Here is a 13,106-nt window from a genome sequence, read left to right on the forward strand (position 1 = left end):
TGAGCGAGCCTCATGAATTAATCATTGCCCCCCGCCGTGCCGCATGAGCGCGCGCGTGTGTGTGTGTGATGATGATTTTGCTCATCAGATCGAACTTCAATTATCCTCTTATGATGTACGTCTCTCTCTTCATTTTGTCCTTAGTGTGGCTCGTATCGATTTTTGCGCTATTGTAAATACAAATGGTTTCCATGGAAACCAAGAGGCTAATCAGTCAAGGTTGTACCATGACACGCTAGGTAGCCCGTCAGGTGGTGTGTGCGTGCGTGTGTGTGTGTGTGTCTTAATGATCTCTGCTTTGGTTCTTGAAGCCTTCGTAACAAAGCATTTGCTCTGAACATGAAAGGAGGGCCTCGGTTTTCAGCGAAACACACACACACATACCCCTCTAGCCCTACAGACTAAAGTTCAAAGCCTCTTGCTTCTCTTTTTGCCTCCATTCCATCTCTCTCTCTCCAGTGTTCCCATTATTCTCCTCATCCTACAGTAAATAAACAAGTGATTATCCGGATCGGATCAGACCGGGATAAGTGCCGCAATCATTTCAAGCTGATTGAATGCCATGCTCCACACAGACACACCTGCCTCCTCAAACCTTTTCAATCTTCTCATCATCTCGGTCTTTTCCATTCTTCCATCCACCCCCCCATCGCATCCATCTCCATTTCCTCCTGTCGTCATTCTCTCTTCATCGCACGCATCACAACACCTCGGGCAGACCGGAAGGCTACGATATCACTCAAATACCCACTCTGAGCAGAAAAGCATCCCAGGACACACACTCCGTCCACCACCCTCGAGACGGGTGAGCTACCACAGCAGAAGAGCGCGTTGGGTTCCGCTCCCGTAAACCAAGAACACGAATCTGAGACCGTCCTGGGTAGACTGGACAGTCGAGGACTGGGAAAGCATGGCCTGCTCTGCTGTGACGAGATCGGATCGTTTTTATCCTCTCTCTTTCTCGTTCTGTCTCGTTCCTGCGCTTGTTTGTTTCCACCACAAGTAGACATGTAGCCACAGGGTCTAAAATTACTGTCTGAGGTTACCATCTAGTGACGTTTCAAAAGGAAGGAACGTGGCTCAGAGCTTGTGGTCACACCGCTTGAGATTCACCAAACATGTAGTAGCAGTCCAGTGGTCACGGTTCTTCGCTTCGGACCGAGTTCAAATCACCTTAACCGTCACCGTCTCGGCTCTATGTTTGGACCACTTGCTTTCCTTTTCTTTCCGCGGCATCCTTCTCAATTTTTCATGCCCTCCCCCTTTTCCCAGACATTCCTTTCTCGACACGATGACGCAGGCCCAGAACTAGGCCGCCGACTTTTTTTTTTATCCCGGTTTTAAAAATACCCTTAGTGTTCTTACATGTCCTCGTTCTCCTCAGCCCTCTGGAGAGATACCATGTGGAGAGTAGTGCGTGCTCAGGTTTGATTTGGACTACTACCACGGTAGAGCTTCTCCTTCTTTTTTTTTCCTGTCACGTTCTGATGAGTCACACAAAAAAGATGAAGGAGGACTCGTCTTTCCTCAGTCATACGGTCCCCTCCGAAAGTACTGGAACGCCGAGGCCAATTCTACTGTTTTCGCTATACAGTGAAGACATATGGGTTTGAGATCAAAAGATGAATGAGACATCATTTCCTGGTATTTACACCTAGGCGTGTTTAAAACAACTTAAAACATGGCACATTTGGTGGCACCCAAATTTTTGGTGAGCAAAATTACAGGAACAGATAGTCTTAAAGTAAATAACACCTTCATATTTGGTTGCATATCCCTTGCTTGCAATAACTGCGTCAAGCCAGTGAGCCACTGACATCACCAAACTGTTGCATTCTTCTTTTGTGTCGCTTTCGTCTTTCACCACATCTTCTTTCAGCTTTGCTGTTGTGTGTTTTGAGGGGGTTTCTTCCTTCATTTTCCTCTTCAGGAGATGAAATGCTGCTCAACTGGGTTTAGACCTGGCGATTGACTTGACCAGTCTAAAACCTTCCACTTTTCCCCCCGGATACAGTCCTTTGTTGTGGTTGGTGCTTTTTGCACCACTGTCTCGCTGCATGTTGACGTTCCTCCCAATCAGATTGGATGCATTTCTCTGTAAATTGGAAGACAGTCTGTTTCTGAATTCATTCTGCTGCCACCGTCATGAGTTACATGATGGGGTGGGGTTCAAACAAGAGCTGCCATGTTCCTAGGTCTTCCGTATCTAGTGAAAGCAGTAGGATCGGCCTCGCCGTTCCAATATTTTCCGAGGTGCAAAATGTCCATGATGTGAAAGTGAACACAGATTGTCAGTACAGTTAAATCTTTGGAGACGGCGCTCTCACCACCTTCATCCAAACTGAGGAGACGTCTTTTAGACTGGTCTTAACCTATCCATTACACTTCACCAAGGCCCATTAAAGCCGTTTTGCCAACATAGTACTAATACACGTCATGTTGGATTTTCCGATAATCTCCTCTTAAAGCCAATGGGCCAATTGGACGCTCCAGTGTGTCGGCCAGTCCTGTGTTTTTTGGTCGCCTGGAAACCTGGGTTAAAACGCGTTAGCTGGCGTAACTAGTTAGCCATGTGTTTTTATGTTAATAACGTAGCACTGATGTGTAGGCCAGGCTAAATCCGTTATGCTCGTGTATTATTTGTGCTGTCCGTATGGAAGAACGGATAAAAGGCGACGACGAAGAGGAGGACAGTCGGAAAGAGGTATCGGTCGTACGAGATTAGCGTGGGCGACGAGGGATCGGCGGAAAGATATAGCAAGCCGTATAGAACGGCGTACACACACTTCTCACACGGCTGTCTGGGGGGAAAGAGAGGGAGAGAGAGAGAAACAAAGACGAAATAAAAAAAAAAACTACAAAGGTTTGGCATCCAGCGTCTTTCGCAATAAAAGTTTGTGAGGAACGTCTGCGTTGCGTTCATTCACTTCACCGCCATCTCCGTTCCTTTCTTTCAAACCGAAAACCAAAAGGCAGCTCTCTCGATCTCCCTCCTCCCCTCATCCCTCCTTCCCTCTCTCCTCCTCCTCCTCCTCCTCCTCCTTTCTCTTTCTGTGTGTGTGAGCACATGTGTGTGTGTGGCTGGGAATCAGATCGTGAGTGCAGCTGAGAGGAGCACAGAGATGCAGGCAGCTTGAGCAGGACATTTCCTCCGGAATGAATCTTGATCACTTTTCTCTTTTTCATCACTCCGTCCCAATCAGACGGTGGAAATTTAAACATTTTCAAGATTCTCTTATGGTTGTTTTTTTGTTGTTGTTGTTTTAAAGCTGACCTTTTTTTGGGAACTGGGAAGATTTTTGGAATTGTTGGATACTCTTACTCGACTATTTTTATTATTTTTTTTTTCCCACCCCCCAGGCGTTAGGGGGCAAGTCATCCCCCCACACACACACACACGTTTTGTGCGTATTGTGTGTGTTTTTTGCGAGGTCAGGATGACTGAGATCGTGGTCACAGACTGTAACCTGAACTCGGTGTGCGAGCGCTTGGAGGAACGGTGTTGCGTGGACGAAGCTCCCGCTAGGAAGAGCCACTCCAACACGGGCGCTAAGCTGTGGGGCCGCGTCCGCAGTAAACTCCTCCGCCAAAAGGTTCTTCGATCTTCCTGTCCATCATAACGGCGTGCGCGCTCTCTCTTCTGCGTTCTGTTGTAGACTTTCAGGTTGTCACAGGGTGTAATTGAGCGGCAGTTGTTGCTCTTTGTTTCTCTCTTTGTGCACCCAGAGTTTAAAGGGCAGCTATACATCACTATTTGTGTGTGTGTGGAAACAGAGTTGTTGTTTGTGGCTTGTCTTACTTTTTCCGGCACTCGTCGCTTGCGGCGCTGGGCGACCCCATAGTTTGTCTTTTCCTCTTTTCCAGTCTCTCTTTTCCAGTTTCATCTCTTTCTTTTTCTTTTTTTTTCATTCCCTTTAATCTTTCCTTTTCCGCTTCGCCCCTATTCTCCCACTCGTTGCCTTTGTGGCTTTGTTCTCATGACCCAGGGGTGTGTGTGTATGTGTATGTGTGTGTGTGTTGAAGTGGTTATGGCATGCACTTACAGGTTAATTGTCACCTCTGGTTCTTCGGAGTCTGCTAATGAAGCACATTTCCTGACACTCGTACACACACAGCACAAACAGATAAGCCGTTCTTATACTCAGGCGCAGTTGTGTGTGTGTGTGTGTGTGTGTGTGTGTGTGTGTGTACACATATAGACACACACACGCACACACACACGCACCTGTTTCCAGTCAGGGCCAGTGTGAGGACACTGGTGCTGAATAGCAGTGGGTTTGTGTTTCCATCCTCACCACAGCTGTTGTGGGCTGTGTCCCAATTTATTTTAGTTCCTTGTCCCTGCAAGTCTCACTACACTTTATTGTACCACAAATTTGACTGTATTAATAGAACCAGGTTCTTTCTAAACTCATGATATCAGGAAAGCTGTGTTTTTCCTTCTTTGGGTTCGTGCACTGCAGCATGACTCATTTCCCAGGTGTGTGTGTGTGTGTGTGTGTGTGTGTGTGTGTGTGTGTGAGCACATCCCAAGAAATCTAGGCCTCTCCACTTGGGACACAGGATACACACTGCCAGGGCTTTGAACAAGAATAATTTTGTGCATTATTTAGGACTGTGTGTGTGTGTGTGTGTGTGTGTGTGTGTGTGTGTGTGTGTGTGGGCACAGCTTAACAGCAGAGCTGCTGAGTCAGGAGTGTATCTGTTCTACTCCACTGACCCAGAGCTCAGCGTGGATTATGGAAAAGCTCTCTGTAGCTCTGCCCCGCCTGCCTGCGTGAACTAATCACCAGGTCGTACTTATCATGGACGGTGCGACGCCAGCGCTCGGTCAGGTCTGACTTTAACCCGAGATCAGGCATTGAGTGTTAAAGGGGTACTCCGGTGTTTTTCCACCTAATCTCAGTTCAGGTCTGGTGACTGAACCCATCCCCCCCCCCCGATGATTTTGAATCATCGTCTTGCTGCGTGATAAACTTCCTCCCGATGCATTTCTCTGTAAATTGGCAGACTTTATGTTCCTGTAAACTTCTGAATTGATTCTGCTGCTCCCATCATGAGTTACATCATCAATAAAGGTTAGTGAGAATATTCCAGAAGCAGGCATGCAAGCCCAAGCCATGACACTACCTCCACCATGTTTCACAGATGAGCTTATATGTTTTGGATCACGAGCAGTTCCTTTCTTTCTCCACACTTTGGCCTTTCCATCACTTTGGTAGAGGTTAATGTTGGTTCCAGAACTTTCGTGGCTCATCTCTGTATTCCTTTGCAAATTCCAATCTGGCTTTCTGATTCTTACTGCTGATGAGTGGTCTACATCTTGTGAGATGTCCTCTGCTCTTGGTGGATTGTGATACCTTCACCCCTGCCCTGTGAATGTTGTTGGTGATGTCACTGACGGTTGGTTTTCAGGTTTTTCAACCTAATCTCAGTGTACTGTATCTGGAGTGTATGTGTTCTTACCACAGTCAGGAATTTCGGAGAAAATTCGGAAAAGCCGTTGACTTGAAATTCAGTTCGAATGAAAGACTAAGGGCAGTTGTCGAGTTCTGTCAAAATATAACAAATTGAAATGAGGTCTCCATGCGACGTTACACTACATCCGTAACACAACCACAGATCCGTCCTTCGAAGGTCCTTTTCAACGTTCGCGTCTGGTGCCGTGTGAAAGCGGGTTTCGAGCCCGGGAGTGGTCCATCGAACCAAATTCCTGGTCCTCTTGAAATCAGTGGTCTGAGACTCGCATCAACCGAACCATGATCTGGTCTACATAAGGTATGGAAGCTATCCATGTTCAGCACCGTATGCTGAGTAATAAGATGGGTTAGACCCATTAAACTTAGACTGGTTAGACCAATTAGACTTCTCGTGTTACTTCCTGTTTCAGCTTTGGCTTTTATGGTAAACGAAGGAGACTGAATGCTCTACCGTTATATAAAACCCGACTTTCAGGGGACTTTCAGGGGATGGGATCGGAGCAACGTTACTGTAACTAGTACCGTTACTGTCACTCGCCTTTGTGGTGCAAGTGTATGGCTAAAAGTCTTCTATGAGAACAGCTCTTCATCTGTTCCTCGCAACTGTTTGTTAATACCAAAGGATTATAATTTCAACAATAAAATAAATAGAGATTAACCAGGTGCCTACCGTTTTTTGCAAACCTGCGTGTCCAAAAGTGGCGTGTTAAATTGCGCAATCGATCAACAGACTGGAGGAAATTCCATGTGAAAGGAAACTTGTGATGATGAGCCGGGCCCCCGGATGAGCCCAGAATTGCTCCTGGGTGCGGACTCTAGCATTTCAGGCCAAGGATTAAAAAAATGCCATTTCAATAAAGAATTCATGCAAATTTATGTTTTTCTTAACTGTTTATTGACCACCCCAACAACTGCCCTTAGACGTCCATTATCAGAAAATGATCAGTAAACAGGATTTCTGTTCTTGCTCAGTATGGGGAAATTTTTATCCTGGGCAATTTATTTATTTATTTTTGAGGAGCATCATTGCTACAGATGTGATAGATAGAGATTAGGTCAGAGTATTCCTTTAACGTAACACAACCATGCAGGTTATCGATTGGATCCGAAGTCGCGTTTGAAAGTCTAATTCCAGTGTGCAGTAGGGAATCGGTATATGCTTGCGTATCGGGGGATTAGTGCTTAGGCAGGCGGTTCTGCCTCACACACATGACCACGTAGCCCTCTCTGTTTTATGCGCCTGCCATGACTGAAATACTCCTCTCGCTCACAATAATCCACGTAAATAAACCTGTATTTGCCCTCCCACTGCCTGACCCTCTCCATTTTCACTCGCAGACACACACAACTTTTTTTTTTTTTTCTTTACTCTGAATGGCTCTTTGAGGCCAAGCCGGCTGAGCGTGTAGGTGTGTGTACGCTGGCCAAGTTATGAATGACCTCTTGAAGTGCTTCTTTTCTTGACCGGGTCACTGTGTCTGACCATCAAAACCCGGCATTCATCTCGTGTAGACATGTCGAGAAGAAGAACGAGGGATGATCTCTGAGGGGTGAGGATGGTAGATTGTACCATCTCAATGGAGGAACAAAAGCAGGGGAAGAAAATTCTTAATCCTTAATGAAATCCCATCATCCACCTTCACACAATTTTAAGAGAGATTTAAAATGCCAGTCCGTCCCTAACGGCCGCCTTAACAGCCGGTATAAATCTTCTCCGGACTCGGTAAGCGTGCAGCACTCCCACACACGCTCTCATCCACAACGGCAGTAATTAGGTTGTCTGGGGGTTTGGACCAAATACCCCCCCTTGCCTATTTTGTAAAAGTAACCCCCCTTTTCATGTTCATCTTGCTCATTTACAGGTCAAAGGTCATGGCTGCTCTTCTCCTCCCCACCTTCATTACCTGATGGGTTCATTATGCATGCACTAAATTTAGTGCTCATTTAGGCAAAGCAGCGCAGATCCATTAGGGATATGCGCTTTAGGCTCTCGACACAGTTTATAAGTCTGTCAGACCTTTGGTTGAGTTATGTAGCTTTTAGTGCTCGTGGTCATCATCGGAACGTTTTCAGCTTTGTGTTTGTTGTTGGGGGGGGGGGGATAAGTTGGTACACAGTGTGAGGATGACTCGGATGAATGGTGTAGACATGGTGATGAGAACGATGAGTAATGGTGTGAGTCAGTTTCCAGTCGGATTTATGGGATTTTACTGGAAGAGGCTTCCAAGACCCCGAAGACTAAACATCATCCTAACCTTAAAATACTTGTGTAATGACACTGCTGTCTTTGTGTGTGTGTGTGTGTGTGTGTGTGTGTGTGCACGTGCCTACCCATGTCTACCACTGGGACTACCACAGAATTATTGCTAGCAGTTATTATTAGCTTGGCAGCACAGCACAGCACTGAAACTGACATAGTAGTGGCATAGTATTGTGTGTGTGGTGCTGGTTTGAGCGCCACAGACATACTGCCCCATCAGTGTGACGGCTGTGTTGAGAATATTCCTTCACCCAAGTCATCCATCCATCCATCTATCCATTTGCTTCCACTTCTTGGTCACAGAGGCAGAAGTCTAAGCAGAGATTGCCAGACCTCCGTCTCCCTAGCCACCTTCTCCAACTCCTCACGGGGATACCCAGGTGCTCCCAGGCCGAACAAGAGATGGTAATGGTAGCATGCAAGGGAGCAACTTGGGGTTCAGTGTCTTGCCCAAGGACCCTTCGTCATGTGGAGTCATGCGGGCCGGGAACCGAACCTCCACCCCTACAATCAGTGGACACCCCGCTCTACCACCCACTCTACCACCTGAGCCACTAATGCGCTTGTGTCTTCTGTCTCGTGTGCGTGTAAGCAGTTGTACCAGCGCAGCGTCTCGCCAACTTCAAGACAGCTGAGAAACGTACAAGAGTAGAGCAGAGACAACACTCACTCCCACACCACAGTACTGACTGGCTTTATCTCCAGACTCTAGAGGAAATGGACTCAGGATTCCAAATGATGCATAAAATTGATGCATACATTTTTTTTAAAAAACCACACAATTACTACCTGCCAGCTGAACATAATCAGCCTGTCAAATGGAGCTCGGCGTGATTAAAGGAAGCGTTTCGCTGTTGGGATTAGCCACCTTTAAAGCAAATTAAGCACAGAGTTCATTTAAAAGACACTTCTTCTCATTAAAAGAGGATTTGCAGATGACTAATTTGTAAAAAGTTCAGGAAGCAGACGCAGGATTCAGACAAGCTGAAATGCTTTAATTCATTATATTTGGGGGGGTTTTTTTGGTGTTTTTTTCGCTTAAGACTGGGGTTTTGTATTTAGACTCAGTCCTCATCCAGTACGGTAAAATTAAAGACATGTAGATTATGGTGCGAGTGAGTGAGAGAGAGAGAGAAAGCGAGAGAGAGAGAGTGGTGTGATGATAAATTGAGAAATGGGTCGTGTTATGCAGCATGTCTGCACTTTTTTGCGTACGTGTGTGTGAGGTCAGTGCAACATAAGTCTGGGGCAGGTGTGTCCATGTACAGTCTGTCCGTCAGTGGCTTCTCTGCAGGCAGAACACACACTGTTCTGATGGCAGACCTACATGACACACACACACACACACACCAACTGCACCTGGCATCCTTCCTCTCACGTCTGGTGTCAGTAAGGCGTCTCAGTGTGTGTGTGTGTGTGTGTGTGAGATCATTGAGAATCAATGATTTACTGAGTACACACAGCATTCTGTTCACTCAAACTCAAACTCAACACTCACACACACTCGGGCACACTGAAAGAGGGTTATAGTAGTCAGAGAACACAGTGTTCCTGCTCTACTAACCAACAGGCTGACAGGACAAAGTGAGAAAGGAAGAACAGAGAACAGCAGTTGATACTGAGGGGGAAAAAACAACAACAACAACAAAAGATCGTTTACATGTTCTTCCTGGGTTCTCAGCTACTTCGGCAAGGGCTACTGCGGTATGTATGGTGTATATAATTTGTCCAGTTCACAGCTGCCATTCTTATTGCGTTGTTGCAGGCGTCTTGAATCGTTCGTCGTATCGAACACTTTTTAAACGCACGCTTTGTCCCGGAAGCAGGAGTCGAATGAGGTTGAGAAGAGGTTCTTCAGAGGTTCTTCTCTAATTGTGGTGGAACTATGACGTATATTTTTTGACGTAGGTTTTTGTTAGGAAACGAAACCAAGCTTGATTCAGATCTGGGCTCGGACCGGGCCGTTCCCAAACGTCGACCACCTTCTTCTTCATTTGTCGACTCGGGTATGTGCTTTGGGTCATTGTTGTGCTAGTGGAGGGGGTCAAATCTTCAGCTGTCTAATGGAGGCCTGCACGTTTTGTGCCAAAATAGACTGGTAGTTGGAGCTATCCATGATTCTGTCTGTCTTGAATAGTCCCAGCTGAAGGGAAGCAGCCCCATGGCATGATGCTGCCACCGCCATGCTTCACCGTAGGAAACAGCTGATCTTTATTTGGGGTTAATCAGGTGTTTGATGATTACTTTTGAACAGTTCCTTCTGGAAAAAGTCTAAGCACATTCACACGCCTCATTATAAAAGTGTGTGCACACTTGCACAACCAGGTTATTAGCATTTTTTTCTTTTTCTTCGTTTCCACTAGAAATGTTTCTGTTTGTTTTTCACTTGAATTTTGTTGGTTGCTATATCATGGTTGTTTTTTTTTTTTTTTTTTTTTAACGTCTCAAAATCCTGTGTGTTAGGACTTTTATATCCATTGTATTACCATCCCATTTTAGCGTTGCAACAAGATGTTGTGATTCGGAAACACTGGGCCTCTTGGAGATGATCCTTCCAGCGGAGATGCAAATTCTTTGTGTACAATATTGTTTGGCATACAGCGTTTGGACGAAGTTTCATTGTGATAACGCGTGATCCCAAAATAGCACGCGGGTTCCACTTCTTTTGTTTCGGCCCAAACGTCACTCAGGAATGACGTCCTTTTCGTTTTAAGATGCTCTCGGGCCATTTTCCCAACTCTAAATTCGAGGAATTGCTTTCTCTCACAGGGTGTTGCTTCAAAGGGCAGCGTTTTTCCATGCACCGCTCTTCAACCGACTCTAAACCAGCATGGCCATCCAGTCTGGCTTCATCCGAATCGATTGTGAACGCTGTATAAATAAAGCCTCAAGCCGTGCAGTTTGTGGTTTCGCATCCCCCGAGAAAGCGCCTTTCCCACAGGGAAGCGCAGAATGATGCATTCCTCCACGAGTTGCTTAATAAGGGGGTTGGAAGACGCGCTCCCATACTTTGCTCGAGTGTATAAAGGAGTATGTGATGGGGCCAGTCATTTAGTTACATTAAAGGATTATATTTAAGTTGGGTTATTTTGGTTGTGATGTTTGTGGGAGGTTTGATTGAGTCAGAAACAAAGAAAGTGTTGGTTAGAGCTCATGGAGGTTTTGTTGGTCTTTTTAAAGCTGCTCTATACTGTAGCTTTGGAGCACCGGACTTAAACCTTTGATTAGCCCAGCGTGGTTCCCTGTCTCTTGGGGCAAACACTAATTATCATGAGGCATTGTTTATTGAAACATTAATCAACATCGATATGATTCCATACCAGTCTGTTTTCCCAATGGGACAATAACAGTACTAATGATTTTACCCTGAGAAACGGAGGTTACCTGAGTTCAGTGGATAATCGGACCGACTTTAAAGCGTTCACGGCTTGTGTTTAAAATGTTCATACCTCTACCAATAGACAGACGTGTACAGTACATAAACAGACAACTGACTTGCATATTAGCAGGACAGTTTCCATTACACAGCTGCCATTCCTGTTACATTGCTGCAGGCATGTTTAATTATTCACGTCAGATCAAACACTTTTTTTTATTATTATTATTTATTTTTTTATTTTTTTATACGCACTTCCTGTCCTGGTCAAGGTTTCCAAATCTGGAAGGAAAAGCAGCACTCGAGTCATAAATTAAACCATTAGGAGGCTGCGAAGGTCCTTTCCTCTCTTTGCACTCCTTATCTGATTTGTACTCTAGAAAAAGCAAGGAGAAGAGAAATAAATCCAGGCTCATCTTTGCAGAGAGAGGTTTAAAGAAATGGGATTGGGAAAGAGATTTATAGACATGTCGGTGGAGAGGTAGAGGATGGAAGAGGACGTATTTACAGTAAGTATCACAGAGAGTGTAGGCATTCTTCAACCAGGTCCATGAACACATGGGATAAAGTCAAGGTTAAGCCAGTACATTAACATTTTTTATGTAGGGTCACCGGAGCCAAGGCATTTTTAGATGAGAGATTTCAGAGCTTTTGCTTGAAGCATACTAAATTATGACTTCAAACACAGTTTTTGCAAGCAGATGGTGTAACTCCTAAAACGCCAGGCCCTTAGGGGAAGACCGGTAGATATTCTTCCCAATGTCAGTGAGCTGCTGCTGCAGTTTTAATTTATGTTTATTGAAGTAGTAAACCACTCGAGGGCGTGCGCTTTTCACAGGAAGTGGCGTTCTCAAGCGCAGCGCAAAGCAAACACAGTGTGATGTTATCTAGTGTTTTTTTAAAAAAAAAAGCTATTTTACATGTATTGTTAATGATGATGCCATGAAGAGTTTTTCCACCACACAGTGTAGTCTCTTAACGGTAAGCTTTGGTTGCTAAGCAACATGGTGGGGAAAAGTTGTGCTCTGTGAGCAGAACAACGGCTTAAGTGTAACATTTTCTCGTTAAAACCATTAATAAATAAATAAATAGATGTCAATAGTCATATGTGCATATATATATATATATATATATATATATATATATATATATATATATATATATATATATATATTTATTTTTTTAGATTTTAAGGATGGCTCAACCAATCGAAATTTTTGAACCGAAAGGATCTGTTTTATTCTCTCTTTTTATTTTTTTTTTCATTTTATTTATTTATTTTTTATAAAGCTGTCCACTGTTGGTTTCAGGTTAGAAGGAAATACTTAAGAGCTTTGAATTTGTGCTTTCACACAAGATCAGATTCTTACCTGCATATGGAAGATGGATGGCTGGACGATTGGCTTGCTTGATTGGATGGATACGATGGATGGATGGATGACCGATTGCCTAGCTTGTAGGGGTGCACTGATTGGATGGTTGGTTACACAGATGGATTGGATTGATTGGACAGAATGGATGGAAGGATTGGATGGAAGCATGGACTTTTGGATGGATGTTATGGAAGAATAAGACTGATTGGATGGATGGATGGATGGATTGGACAGATTGGATGAATAGACAGCTACTTACTTTACTTACGTTTAGCCAGTGGTGGCTTGGCGGTTAAGGCTCTGGGTTACTGATCGGAAGGTCGGGGGTTCAAGCCCCAGCACTGCCAAGCTGCCACTGTTGGGCCCTTGAGCAAGGCCCTCCAGGGGGCGCTGTATCATGGCTGACCCCAACTTCCTGACAGGCTAGGGTATGCGAAGAAAACAATTTCATTGTGCTCTACTGTATATGTGACCAATAAAGACTCATCATCATCATTATCATTACTTTCATTCTTAACCAGCCAAGCAATGCACAGTGTAATCAAAGAGCTTCTCAAGAGTTCGACGTAGACCCCTTAAAGCATTCAAAGCCCCTTAATGTTCTCGAAAGAACCTTT

The 13,106-nt window shown here is 44.9% G+C and overlaps 1 protein-coding gene across 4 annotated transcripts in view; it reads left to right on the forward strand.

Annotated features, from left to right (window-relative positions):
- Positions 1 to 13,106, forward strand: part of abr (ABR activator of RhoGEF and GTPase) — a 147,293-nt gene that overhangs the window by 125,655 nt on the left and 8,532 nt on the right. Inside the window, exon 1 of one of the 4 annotated variants that reach the window (XM_053618303.1) lies at positions 3,062 to 3,593. The exons of the other annotated variants lie outside the window; for them this stretch is intronic. Coding sequence (XP_053474278.1) covers positions 3,438 to 3,593 — 156 coding nt within the window. The 5' untranslated portion in view covers positions 3,062 to 3,437. Of the gene's footprint in view, positions 1 to 3,061; positions 3,594 to 13,106 lie in introns of those variants that run through there. 4 annotated transcript variants of the gene reach the window in all.

This window comes from Ictalurus furcatus, chromosome 28, assembly GCF_023375685.1.
Source record: "Ictalurus furcatus strain D&B chromosome 28, Billie_1.0, whole genome shotgun sequence".
In the NCBI taxonomy this organism is placed as follows: domain Eukaryota; kingdom Metazoa; phylum Chordata; class Actinopteri; order Siluriformes; family Ictaluridae; genus Ictalurus; species Ictalurus furcatus.